Source organism: Watersipora subatra, chromosome 1, assembly GCF_963576615.1.
Source record: "Watersipora subatra chromosome 1, tzWatSuba1.1, whole genome shotgun sequence".
Lineage (NCBI taxonomy): Eukaryota > Metazoa > Bryozoa > Gymnolaemata > Cheilostomatida > Watersiporidae > Watersipora > Watersipora subatra.
Genome location: NC_088708.1, coordinates 75,994,123 through 76,008,656, shown reverse-complemented (window position 1 = coordinate 76,008,656; position 14,534 = coordinate 75,994,123). Strand labels below are relative to the sequence as shown.

The 14,534-nt window shown below is 35.0% G+C and overlaps 2 protein-coding genes across 3 annotated transcripts; one reads left to right on the top strand and one right to left on the bottom strand.

Annotated features, from left to right (window-relative positions):
- The first annotated feature begins 299 nt into the window (after positions 1–299).
- LOC137398229 (uncharacterized) lies at positions 300–4,652 on the top strand. Of its 2 annotated transcripts, none has more exons than XM_068084345.1 (3): positions 300–1,008; positions 2,236–3,167; positions 4,316–4,652. In XM_068084345.1, the coding sequence occupies exons 2-3, from the start codon at positions 2,247–2,249 to the stop codon at positions 4,565–4,567; spliced, it is 1,173 nt and encodes a 390-aa protein (XP_067940446.1). In that variant the 5' UTR covers positions 300–1,008; positions 2,236–2,246; the 3' UTR covers positions 4,568–4,652. The 2 variants fall into 2 exon arrangements, with proteins under 2 accessions (XP_067940446.1, XP_067940439.1); XM_068084338.1 differs by having other exon boundaries at positions 301–1,008; positions 4,313–4,652.
- Positions 4,653–4,798: 146 nt separating this feature from the next.
- On the bottom strand, positions 4,799–14,333 carry LOC137398241 (NADH-cytochrome b5 reductase-like). The gene is made up of 7 exons (XM_068084352.1): positions 14,155–14,333; positions 7,820–8,002; positions 6,875–7,017; positions 6,270–6,360; positions 5,865–5,972; positions 5,370–5,573; positions 4,799–5,122 (listed from the first exon to the last, which is right to left on the bottom strand). The coding sequence occupies exons 1-7, from the start codon at positions 14,200–14,202 to the stop codon at positions 4,925–4,927; spliced, it is 975 nt and encodes a 324-aa protein (XP_067940453.1). The 5' UTR covers positions 14,203–14,333; the 3' UTR covers positions 4,799–4,924.
- Between the last annotated feature and the right edge of the window lie 201 nt (positions 14,334–14,534).

Here is a 14,534-nt window from a genome sequence, read left to right as displayed (position 1 = left end):
CAAATCGTTGCACGGAAGTTCATTGGTTTAAACAGGCCAATGCCATTCTAGGAGTAGTATAATTCAGCGGGTCAAGCGCATATGTAGTCTAAAGCAATAAAATTTTGCATCGTAAAGTTTATTTTTATCATCTGAAAATTACGATCACACTCTTGGCTAGTAAATAAATTGTTTATTTAGCTGGTGATCCATCGGTTTTTTCTTCATCGAATATAATGTAAAAAGGATTAGCAAAAAGCATTCAGATTGGAGCTATATCATGGATCACGTTGGTAGGTGTACTTGTACTTGCAAATTTATCTAACATCCTTTGTTCTTTACAAAGTCGATACGACCTTGGTAGAGTGAAAGATTTATACGACTGCTATATTTTTCTATATACGCAGCTGAACTTTCAGATCAGCTTCTTTTATATGCAGTTAAAAAACAATACTGCCAAAATGACACGCCTACATGTATTATGCGAATGCCTGTAACATTGCCGCGAGTTTTACTGCAATTTTAATTTTTCTGTTTACAGAAACGAGAATTTTGTTATTAGCATGCTCGTTAGCTATTCAAAAGTTCTGTAGAGGTAGGCATTGATGAGAAGAAGTTTTGTCCTTTAAGTTATCCAATGGCTGATTATCAGACGATCCGAGTTTTTGATAGTTGAAAATTATAGCTTGTTGTTTGGCTCCCATACTAACCTAGTTGTTTATGCACGCTTTACTTTACGTTTGTGTCACGTTACTGTAAAAGTGTTATATTTAAAAAAGTAGCATTTGTACACCCGTAATTGATAGCGTGCTGTTGGGAGCAAATTTAAAAAAAATGATGAAAGAGTGTCGTAATGAACCGGTATGCAAGGTTTTCGTTTCAGTACTTCTTGTTAAATATATATATGTTTTGCAGTTTAGGACGTGGTCATACTTTTATGAAGGTTTTGGTTTTACAAGCTTAGGAACTAAATATTCCTCCAAATCTCTGATGCACCGCATAAACCAGTCTTTCTGCATAGTTCACAAGGTATGCAATGTTTTAGTAGGTTGAGTACAGTATTTTAGTTTCTGCTATTGCAATAATTTACTGATAGTTGCTGTGCTAAAATTGTTGCATCAAAGAAAAATCGTTAAGTAATTCTTTTTGAGAAAAACTAGTTATTGCAGAGTTGTCCTTAATGACATTCACGAGGATTGGGTAGCAGCCTTTGTGCACATACCGTAAGTTACTCAATGTGTTGCCGAGCAATACATTCATAACAGCATGATTAGCAGCACCTTTGGTAATAACTATTGTGGCACGCAAGAAATTCCAACTGAGTAAAAGGGTGTTTGTGTTACCCTTGTGACAAAGACAAATTTTTTATAGCTATCCGAACTAATGTCAGTGATAATGAGGATTGTATTCACTTAAAATGCATTTCATAATTTTTGGCAGTGAGTGTCAATAAGACAAGATTAAACCTCTATCGATGACATGGTGATTATACGTTTGGATAGGCTATGCTCATTTTCCATTAGTTTCTTCACAAGTATAGTTGAGCTTTATCAAATACCGTGTTACCGTTGCCCGCTTGAATGTGAGTTAGAGTTGAGTGCGAAAGGCTCGGTTTAGATTAGGCGCAAAATGTTTCAATAACTTCAGGTTTTGTTCCGTGTTCGTAGCTTCGATTATCTATTATTTTTAATTCTCAAAAAACATGATGCTCACTTGGCCTTTATATTTTCTTATTGCCCACAGTTAATCCTTAGCAGAACCCCTTATAGCCAGCCTCTCAGTAAATCTAATTATCTATTACTGTTGTTATAAAACTACACCAACAATCAGTAGAAAATCATTCAACCATTAATTTTGAAGCGAATTGCGTGAATGATATATTGAGCTTTTCTTTCTATAACTGTCAAGTGTTGCAGATTGATTCACCTTAATCTTTTTGAATTATTAATTAAATTATTTGAAATTGTGTTTTTGGATTGCGATTACAAAGAAGAATAGCCAAATGACTGGAATATTCCCAAGTAGGCAGTATTCAAGAACAATTATTTCTCATATGACAAGTTCTTTGGCTTTCATCAATGTGACTTGCCCCCCCCCCCCTCTCCCCCCCCCTCCCCTACAAGCGGGCCATGTAATAATGGTATGTAGTAGGGTACATATTTTATCTAGTCATGCCAATATGTGGTCAGATGTCAAGATAACTAGTGCGGGTGTTAGATTGTTTTGAATAGATCCGCTTGTGTTTTTCTTCTTCAGAATAATAGAAGATGAGAGGACCTAATGTTAGCCTAGCCGATTATCCGGACACCACCGTGTTTCGAGTGATTGAAGAAGTCCAGAAGCACAAAATCCTCTATGATATTCCGCGAAAGGATCGCTCAGCCTACGCTGTTCTTCAGAGGAGAAATGAGAAATGGAACGAAATGAGCATATTATTTGGCCTTCCTGCAGGTGAATGCTTTGGCATATGGAATAAGTTACGTTCAACATTCACGAGACATTTTAAGTATTACCGAAACTGCAGGAATGCGAATAAGCAAGTTGGACCATGCGATTGGAAATATTTTGAACATTTGCTCTTTTTAATACCATACATTGAGTTCGCGGGACAGCAATCGTCGTCTGTCGGTACTCAACCTAACCAGACAATCCAGCAGAACCAGTTTGCTAAAAAAGCTGTTAAGCGCAGCAAAACTATTCTCATGAAAAATTTTGAAAATGGTGATTCAAATGTTATGGACTTGACTAAATATCAGCCTGGTGGTGCGAGTATAAAGATTAATGTTATTCACTTGGTTGAGCTGGTCAAACAGCATCCTGTCATATATTCTAAAACAACAGCCAACAACAGCGCTCAAAAGATGGCTGCATGGAAGGAAATCTCCAAGGAAATCGGTGCTCCAGCTCGTGCTTGTTTAACAAGATGGATGTACCTTTGGAGGAAGTTGCAAATTACTGCGCGTACTCAAAACAAGGAAAAATGGGTTTGGCACTCTGTTATGGAGCATTTTATACCGTTTCTGACCACTCGACCCCGTGCTCGGCATCGCAGGCTATCACCCCAAAATGAAATGAACCAGTTCGATACAAGTCCGCATACTCAGGACTGGGAAGAGGCGGAATCCTGCACTTCTGAGAATTTGGTAGTCACCGATTCATTTTCAGCTGATGCCGATCAATGCCCAATGGTTAGTTGGTATGGATGTTGATAGTTGTTTTTAGCATGTCTGAAAGCTTTGCCACTCTAATAGCTTTTAGTTTGCAAGTCAAATGACTGTATAGGTGAGTGAATATAGCATGAACTTACAACAGTTCCTAGCAACATTGAGTGCGCAGTCAAATCTTGACACATGAAGTTAAGTCTTCCAAGATTTTCCTCATGTGTCAAACCTATCGTGAGTTAAAGCAAACATTATTGTAAAAATATGTTGTTTTGTTGAATCCGTTCTACAGTTTAAAAACTTGATGATAAATACTTCTGGTAATCATATATAACACTAAAAGAAACGTATTTTACAATACTGTGAAGAAAACTAAATGTAAAAGACCGAATTAAAATGTGAAATATTGAAATAATTCAGTTACAATCAGCAAGAAAATATATTTATTGTTGAAGACAGGTCAATTGAGGTATTGCCTTGGTGATACAAAATATGGAATGGTGTGTAAGTAGAGATATGGCGCCAGCGTAGCTTGCACTATCTGAACGTGACAAAACGTTTATACTTATCTACACTCTACTTATCTATTTGTATGTTTTATTATGTTATCGTGCTAGGCATGTTTTACATATCGTTTTTATCACATTCAGTCTGTCCACTCTTACACGTTTATGGCTATCTTTTGCACCACTTTCACTTTTTTCCTCGTGAAAGCTATTAGACAGCTTCATGGATTTTTAGTGTTTATCAGAAGATGTTGGCCCACGTTTTTGTATTGTTTATTGCTTTAATTCTAAGGAAATCATTGCCTTCTCCTTTATTTACAACTACTGCCACTTGCCCTAGCCTTTTTGGGATACATGGTCTTAGAATCACAAAAAGGAAGTGCTGTACTGTTTCACATTACTCAAACCAATTACCAAACTATGAAAAGGAAGACTTCATCTATATGTACCGATTTTCAAAATTGTAATGTTTTGAGAATCATTTGGTGTCATGTGTTATGAATTGCTCAAATTGTTCAATCAAATATTTGCTCAAATTGTACATCATATGCATGTTGAACCATTTGTACGTTAAAGTTATTGGATGTTAAGATTTTACTGTACTCCGATTATCTGTGTTGGTTGACTATAAAAGACAGCCAGGCATTCACATACTATGGTTATTAGCAGCCAATGAAAATGGAGCACCCAGTGGTGGATGGAGAGCTGCACATCATCTCAGCTACGCAGTCGAGCCAGTCTGATATAAAGGATGAAGTCTCAAGTCTCACGTCTTGCTGGAGACCCGAAACGAAGGACTGCCGCAGATTCTCCGAGTATAATTTTGGTATTTGCATGGCGGAGATGCTAGAAGACATTCCGAAAGAAAACAGAGCACGACTCAAGGCCAAAGTTATCAATGTTTTAGCTGGTGCGATATAGACTATGTAATTACTCTGCTAAATATGTCTTGTTTCGCTAACCGCAAGTCATCTGTAAATAGTGTTCTCATCTTTATTGTACATCTAATGTGTAGTTAGCTCACATTTAGTTCAACATCGCATACTTGACGATCACATACTTGACGATCGCGTGTAACATTCTGCATATGCATGGCATTTTGTTCCATTACTGCTTTGCGAATTTTTTTATTGCTCATCAAACCGACAGCAATCAGTTTAGATAGGATCTATTGTTCATTCAAATTTAGAACAATTTGTGTAAATAAAAAATTTCTTTGCATAACAAATATTGAATAGATCAAACCACCCATTCATCAATAATGATGGATATTAACTACTAAAATTTGTATATATTTTCGGAAGGTATTTGAAGCAGTTGGCAATGTTGAAGCATCGCTGTGTCATACTCCTTTGTGCCAGATATTAGGATTCTTGTCGATTGTTTATTTGATAGCTGACTCAATATGTCATCAGACTCGAGCTTTCTTGCCACTACATTTTCACCATAGCCTCTTTTTAGGTCACCATCAACATCCTACAACAATTGGTAATAGAAAATATGATAGTTTAGCAAAAACAAAAGACATGTTTGCTCTGAACAGTAAATACGAAGTAGACTTCGAAATACCAGGGTTGGATTTTGGCTTGCTAAAATGTGAGTAAAACTCAGGAGAGAGTAATTTTTCCCAAGATATCGTTATTATACATGGTAAGTCTTATAATTGCAGCTAATATATATTTTCATACTATAACAAATAGACACTTATGGAGGGCTTACTGACCTGACTCAAATAGGTTGTGAATGTAAAGTTCCAATGCTGCGCGAGTGCCCTTAATTCGTCCTTCAACAAGATATCTTCGTAGTTCTTGCAGGCGTATAAGAGTTTTATGGTCGTGATGTCATTATCATCATTTAGAATGGATTGGGCCACGCGTAGCATTGGAGCAATCCCAGTTCCGGCAGCCAGGATCACATACTTCATGTACTATGATGAGAATGACACATGTCTGAGATTGTACTGTCTCATCAATAGCCATCACGCAGCAGTAAAGAGCTTGTTTTGTCAGACATCAGCCTGACAGCGTTATACGATAGTGTAAAGCATAAACACAACTGGTGCTCATCATTTTACCTCTGTGTGTTAATTAATCTGTGTTAGCCAGAAAATAAATGATACAACTCATTGGAAAAATTATCAGGTTTCACCTGACAAGGCTTACAGCTGTGGCAGTTATAAAGGTGAATATGTGATGGTGGGTGCGCATGCATCGCTCACCTGGTTACACTGATGCTGAAACAGTCCATGTGGTCCACGCCAATCCATCTCATCTCCAAGCTTCCACTTGCGCTTTATGTGGGAAGTCATCGTACCATGGTCATACATCTAGCAAACAGAGTCGTCTTACTACATTCATACATTCACGCGCTGAGCACCCAATTAGATGAGAATTATCTTTCCACAGTCAATCCAGTAATCAAATGAAATGTTTCACGCATGAAAATTTTGAACAAAATGTTTCCTGTATAACAGGATTATTACATTTTCAAGTATTTCCATTACTGGATGGTTAGCTAGCCAAGCAATGCATGATGGCTTATTGCTGTTATTTCAAATAGGCCAACTGGAATCCGATAGAATCAATCAATACATATGACTGATAATTAGCAATCATTCACACACCTTGATCATAACCTTGAATGTATGGTCTTCAGCCCGTGGTACAGCTATTGGAGTATATTGTCTTGTCACAGTGGCTCCATCGACAACCTCTCTTTAAAAAGCATTATGGTGGCCATGAAGTGACAGCTGTACCAGACAAGAGACAAGATGTATTTAAATGCTTCCTCGAAAGACACATCTACGACTACTCATTGCGATTAGCTTGGTAAAATAATTAAATAGAACTACAGACATGAATGCCTCACAAGCCTGCAGATTTAAACTAATCAAAATACATGGAAAGTACATATACATGTAGCACTACATGGATCGACTGGAAATACATATTACATGCATTTCTTACACTCATAGTAGGTATACATAATAGTGTTTAGGATGATCGCAAAAGTTAGCCGAAACTATATAAACACACACGGGTCTAGCATTTCCTTCCTTGTATTTATGTTGTCTTTTATATCAGTGTTGAGTACATTTCAGTCATGAATCTAATGTCACCTGATAAATATGACATGCTTGCTGGCAAGGGAAAGTGGAAGAGGTGAGTAATAAAGATCCATACAGATACAGAGGACAAGTTCGTCTATCACGAAGAAGAAAGATCTCACCTGAGTATCAAGTGCTGACCAGGGTTGATTTGAACAAACCCTCTGCTATCAAATGTGTACAAATAAGTGTTGTGTGTCAGCTGGTCTAGGCAAACCAGTGGACACTTCATATAAACATCTGGCGATAGAGAGCTGCGTGGGGCCTGAATAATAGCGATGTCAACTGGCTCATTTGGTTAAATTTTCAAGCCTATACCCATGGATAGCATATTGCATATATCACTACACTTGTTGATAGTATACTATATTATTACACCTATGGATAGTATACTATATCACTACACCTATGGATAGTATACTATATTGCTACACCTATGGATAACATACTATATCACTACACCTATGGATAGTATACTATATTGCTACACCTATGGATAACATACTATATTGCTACACCTATGGATAGTATACTATATTGCTACACCTATGGATAGTATACTATATCACTAAACCTATGGATAGTATACTATATCACTACACCTATGGATAGTATACTATATTGCTACACCTATGAATAGTATACTATATTGCTACACCTATGGATAGTATACTATATCACTACACCTATGGATAACATACTATATTGCTACACCTATGGATAGTATACTATATTGCTACACCTATGGATAGTATACTATATCACTACACCTATGGATAGTATACTATATCGCTACACCTATGGATAGTATACTATATCACTACACCTATGGATAGTATACCATATTATTACACCTATGGATAGTATACTATATCACTACACCTATGGATAGTATACTATATTGCTACACCTATGGATAACATACTATATCCACTAAAATCGCATAGACCAAATAAAAGGGTTTCGGTGTAATGGCCTACGGAAGACCTTAGCGAGATCCTGCCTTGATTAAACCAGCCTTCTATGCAAACTTCTATTTATAACTTCTTAGTACTTCAAGTTCATACCTGGGCCAGAAGTAATTTGTTGCACTCCTCTTCCCAGATTTTTAACTCTTGCAAGTAGATATCTTTGACACACGTCTCACAGCCGGAATCACAGCAGTCAGCATCGTTTAGTGGCGTTGGCTTAGGTGGCAGTGGAGCACCGTTAGTCTTGTCGGCCATGTTCCTCGGAGTACTAGGCTTCATCTAGCAGCAACCATTCCATTCTATACAAGCTGATATCAACTGAACATTGCTAACAGTACTAAAATATAAATTTAGAATGCAACCAACGTCCTAGTATACGCTGAGGAGTATTTTGGTTGTCACAGGAAGACAACTCCAAAAATAATTATTTTAAAGGTTTACTTGAAACAAAATTCACATTACAGTTACATGTATTTAAAATCAAAAGATTCACCGTGTTATACTCTGCTGTGTTGTAGGTGCCAAATATGTGGGAATGTGATTACAAGCTCTTAAAAGCTCAACACGAACAATTAATCGCAGCCATCACAAAACTGTCGTAGATTAGAATCTCTTTCCAAAATGGCTCAAATGGGACGTAGATGAACACGATGTCTTCTGTTTACACTTTCATGCAACCTCATTAGTTGAAATATTTTCGCAAATACACTTCACGCATTCAATAAAACCATGTCTATTGTTCTTACGCGTCTATTTCATCATCATTGTAATGCTGTCATTTCAAGTACTGACATTTTATAACCTATCGTGAAAATTCCTTTAATTTTTTAACCTTAGCTCGAAGGAGCACATATCATTGTCTGATAAACATAACGAGCCTGTTGGTCACCTGTGATAATTGAAAAATGCTGCAGAAATTGTTCACGCTGTTTGGCAGGAAGTATGGGTCACATGATTAGATTACGACTAAACGATTAGACCAAGCCGAAACAAAACTGTGAAGTAGCGAGCATCTATATTTGATATGGGGGTCTTCGGTAAAACCCGAAGTGTTTGTCATAAACTAGTGCTACGAGAAGTTTTATATTGAGCCTTTTATTGGCTTTTCAATTCACGTGAGAACATCACGTGTCAAAACAATAACCAAATTTATGGAATGACATCAGAGAAATAAACTGATTCCGATCTAAGGCAATTTCGTGATGGCGGCGGTTAGAAGTTCGTTGTAAAGCTATTAAGGGCTTGCAATCACATTTCCACATATTTTGCACCTACAACACAGCAGAGTAAGACATGGTGAATCTTTTGATACCAAATAACTGTAATGTGAATTTTGTTGAAAGTAAACCTTTAAGGAATGACATAGAACGACAACTGATATGGTGGTTAAATAGAGCGGTACAGTCTCTCTGCATTTGGTATGACAGAGGAGGTGTAGCGAAGATAGGCTTTGCAGCGCGTTAGCTGGGCACAACTTCTTACGCATATCTACTACCTACTACTAACGAAATATTGACTGTAATTTACAATGAAAATGTTACATAACTGAATGGTTAAACCATAGAGTTATCTCATCTCTAGAGTGATAACCGTGCATTCAACAACATGAGCGTTTCCGGTGCCAACAAGGAGCGTTTAGGCCACGCCCCTTTTTTGTGCTAGTCACTCGTAGTGATTGACAGAACAATAACATCAGCCATGAGAATGATCATGAATTTGCACAGTTAAGATAGTAATTATTGCTCATATTAAAGAAATGATGATTATAGTTTATTACTCTAAGATATGCTTATTATTTAAAGCAATTCAATACCTACTTGACTTGCAAAGGCACTGAATAGATAGTGTTAAGTAAGCGAGTTAAATGTAATTAGTTACTCATAGATAAGATAGATAGTCATACTGGGGTTGTATTACATTGGTGTGATGGGAAGCTAATCGACTGCCATCAACTGAAAGTATTGACATTGTATGGTGATAGAGTGATTCATTGACACCACAGTCCACAAACAGCCCTTGCATGTAATATTAGATTTCAAAACATATCAATCAAATACATAGACTAGCTTGAAGCAAAGATGTCCACTAGTTAGTGGACATCTTTGTTTGATGTAAGCAAGCAAAAAGGTTGAAAGTTAGAGTGGCAAATGTTGTTATATGTTAAATAAAAATAAATTGTACTTAATTATACTAAATTACTAGAAATTCCACTGTCATACAGCCCACGACCAAAGTGATATTGGAAAAAAGAAAGGGTACTGATGGTTGAGAAATGCAATATTAGCAGTCAAATAGGATAACTGCAATGGTAGCTGTAATGTACTGGGTGTGGGTGTTATTATATACAACAAATAGCAATAATGAAAGGAAAAGATTATATGTTTATATCTCTCCTGCAAAAAGAGAAATGCAATATTGGCCAATATTAAAAGTAAAATGTACTGATATTATTAGAATAACCAATATTATTAATATAGTAATAATACTATAATGCATACCAACGCCAATGCACAATTTTGTTTACATTTCAAAACGTCATAGCTAACAATATCACGAAGTTGTGATATTTAAATAGATTTTTAGAAAATCTGTACTACGTAGTCATTGTTCTGTAGTCATCCAAACTTATAATTAATCCCACGACCAAACAAGAGTGAAACGATTGATTGGGAGAATTATGATAAATGCACATGTGCACACAACTCCCGAAAAATTATCTGTTAACGGCCGTCACCAAACCCTTGCAACGAAATCCTATCAACAAATTTAACTATTTTTCAGTAAAGTCGTTTAAGTATAATAATGATACAAAACGCATATAAACCTATTTAAATATGTTACCAAGCCTTTGAAAGGTTACCGCAAATTCCTAAAACTAACCCATCTGATCGGATTCTACACAAATAGACAGATTTTTTTGGACGAAAGTCGCCACAAAACGCTTGAAAAGCTTGGATTAACAAAAGTTAAGACCGGAAATTGAAACGCCGGGCGACAGAGAATAGAACGATAACGTCTTGCGCGTTTCACAAAAAAAACGTGCACTTTTCACCAGTCTATAGCATTGTCGAATTGCCGAAGGTTTCGGCAATTAACATAGGAGTACAGAAATCGTTTCATTCTTGCCGATTTCAATTTTTTCATTTTCAATTTCAATTGCCGACATATTTGAATACTTTCGCATTCTAACTGATGTCCAACGCAGTGCCAGTAAAGCAAATGACGATGATATTTTTTTAACGTTTCTTATGAGATTATTACAATAATTAATTATAAGTTTGGATGACTACGGAACAATGACTACGTAGAACAGATTTTCTAAAAATCTATATAAATATCACAACTTCGTGATATTGTTAGCTATGCCGTTTTGAAATGTAAAAAAAATTGTGCTTTAGTTTTATATTATTACTATATAAATAATATTGGTTATTCTAATAATATCAGTGCATTTTACTTCTAATATTGGCCAATATTGCATTTCTCTTTTTGCAGGAGAGATATAAACATATAATCTTTTCCTTTCATTATTGCTATTTGTTGTATATAATAACACCCACACCCAGTACATTACAGCTACCATTGCAGTTATCCTATTTGACTGCTAATATTGCATTTCTCAACCATCAGTACCCTTTCTTTTTCCAATATCACTTTGGTCGTGGGCTGTATGACAGTGGAATTTCTAGTTATTGTAATAATCTCATCAGAACCGTTAGAAAAAATATCATCGAAATTCCCTTTACTTACACTGCGTTAGATTTTTAGAAAATCTGTACTACGTAGTCATTGTTCTGTAGTCATCCAAACTTATAATTAATTATTGTAATAATCTCATAAGAACCGTTAAAAAATATCATCGTCATTTCAGTACTCAAATGTGTCAGCAAATGAAATTGAAAATGAAAAAATTGAAATCGGCAAGAATGAAACGATTTCTGTACTCCTATGTTTATTGCCGAAACCTTCAGCAATTCGACAATGCTATAGACTGGTGAAAAGTGCACGTTTTTTTCGTGAAATGCGCAACACTTTATCGTTCTATTCTCTGTTCCTCGGCGTTTTAATTTCCGGCCTTAACTTTTATTAAACCAAGCTTTTCAAGCGTTTTGTGACGAGTTTCGTCCTAATAAATCTGTCTATTTATGTATAATCCGATCAGATGGGTTAGTTTTAGGAATTTGCGGTAACCTTTCAAAGGCTTGGTAACATATTTAAATAGGTTTATATGCGTTTTGTATCATTATTATACTTACACGACTTTACTGAAAAATAGTTAAATTTGTTGATAGGATTTCGTTGCAAGGATTTGGTGACAGCCGTTAATGGATAATTTTTCGGGAGTTGTGTGCACATGTGCATTTATCATAATTCTCCCAATCAATCGTTTCACTCTTGTTTGGTCGTGGGATAATTATTTAAAAAATAAAATAGACTTTTTCATTACTTTATTTATTAAACAATTTTTTATTGTAACCATAGCTAAACAGATTATATTTAGCCATTACTTGCTAATTATTTCACATTTACAGTTTCATTTTTCTTCCTAATTTATTTCAACAAAAAACTTCTTTTATGATATGAAATTTAAAAGTTGTAGTTGTTTGAAAAAGCGTGAAAACATTTACAGTTGTTTTTATTTTCTCTCTTCATTTATTTCAATTACACAAAACGCTTCTCATAATAATTAGTTTGAAAGTTAAAGTGGCAAATGTTGCTATATGTTAAATAAAAATAAATTATACTTAATTATACTAAATTATAATTATATAAAAATAAAATAGACTTTTTTATTACCTTATTTATTAAATAATTTGTCATTGTAATCATAGCTAAACAGATTATATTTAGCCATTACTTGCTAATTATTTTACATTTAAACACATTTACAGTTTTATTTTTTCCCTAATTTATTTCAACAAAATACTTTTGTGATACTCTTTCATGATATGAAATTTAAAAGTTGTAGTTGTTTGAAAAAGCTTGAAAACCTTTACAGTTGTTTTTTTCCTCTTAATTCATTTGAAATGCTTAAAAATATTTTCTCATGATATGAAGTTTAAAAGTTAGAATGGTAAATGTTATATAAAAATAAATTTTCTGTTCAGACTTTTTTATTACCCGAGCAACTCGGGTAGTACAGCTCATAGTTGATGGCAGTCGATTAGCTTCCCATCACACTTATGTAATACAACTCCAGTATGACTATCTATCTTATCTATGAGTAATTGATTGCATTAACTCCCTTACTTAACACTATCAATTCAGTGCCTTTGCAAGTTATGTAGGTATCAGGGATTACGCGTATGTCACAATTTCCATTTCCACAATTCATTTCCATATTATTTCCATTTCCATAACATTTCCATAATTCATTTCCATATTACATCCATTTCCGTAAAATTTCCATAATTTATTTCCATATTAATTCCATTTCCATAACATTTCCCTACTTTATTTCCATATTATTTCCATAATTCATTTCCATATTATTTCCATTTCCATAAGATTTCCCTACTTCATTTCCATATTATTAACATTTCCATAACATTTCCCTACTTCATTTCAATATTATTTCCATTTCCATAGCATTTCCATAATTCATTTCCACATTATTTCCATTTCCATAAGATTTCCTTACTTCATTTCCATATTATTTCCATTTCCATAACATTTCCCTACTTCATTTCCACATTATTTCCATTTCCATAAGATTTCCTTACTTCATTTCCATATTATTTCCATTTCCATAACATTTCCCTACTTCATTTCCATATTATTTCCATTTCCATAGCATTTCCATAATTCATTTCCATATTATTTCCATTTCCATAATTCATTTCCATATTATTTCCATTTCCATAATTCATTTCCATATTATTTCCATTTCCATACATGTAATTCATTTCCATATTATTTCCATTTCCATAACATTTCCATAATTCATTTCCATATTATTTCCATTTCCATACCATTTCCATATTTCTAAAATAAAATTTCTACATGTATATTCATTTCCCTAAAATTATGGAAATATTTGTTTATGGAAATGGAAAAGTAAACATTTCCATAATATGTTTAGCGGTCCCTGGTAGGTATTGAATTGCTTTAAATAATAAGCATATATTAGAGTAATAAACTATAATCATCATTTCTTTAATATGAGCATTAATTACTATCTTAACTGGAAATTCATGATCCTTGTTTAACCCTTATCATGGCTGTTGTTATTGATCTAGTCAATCACTACGACTGACTAGCACAAAAAAGGGGCATGGCCTAAACGCTCCTTGTTGGCACCGGAAACCCTCGTGTAGTTATCACTCTAGGGGATATAACTCTATGGGTTAAACAGTGATAAGGAGGAGGCTTTGCAACATAGCATATACTTTAAAATATAATCAATTAGCTTGAATATAAACAGCACTTACCATCATCTGCCACCGACAGCCAAGGGTTTTAAAGAGAGAGCGAAACATTGAGAAGCAGCAGGTTTCCAGAGGACCATTAAAGACATACTTCAACCATGAAAATGCTCAATTAGGTGGAAACATATGCTGCAGGTGCGTTCTAGAAGATAAAACTTAGTCATGCCATCAAAATGGATCAGCCAGCCTGGAACAAAGTAAACCAATAGGAATAAGGCTCAAGATGTTAGCGATGCATCGCTTGAAGGCAGCTCAGTAAAAGCATAACAGTAAAAGTACTGCAACTCAGTATGCAAGAGTCACAGCGTATACATTATATATTACTCTGTCATGAATACATCAAGAGAAACAGGCGCAAACGATGTTACCATACTCTAAATCCT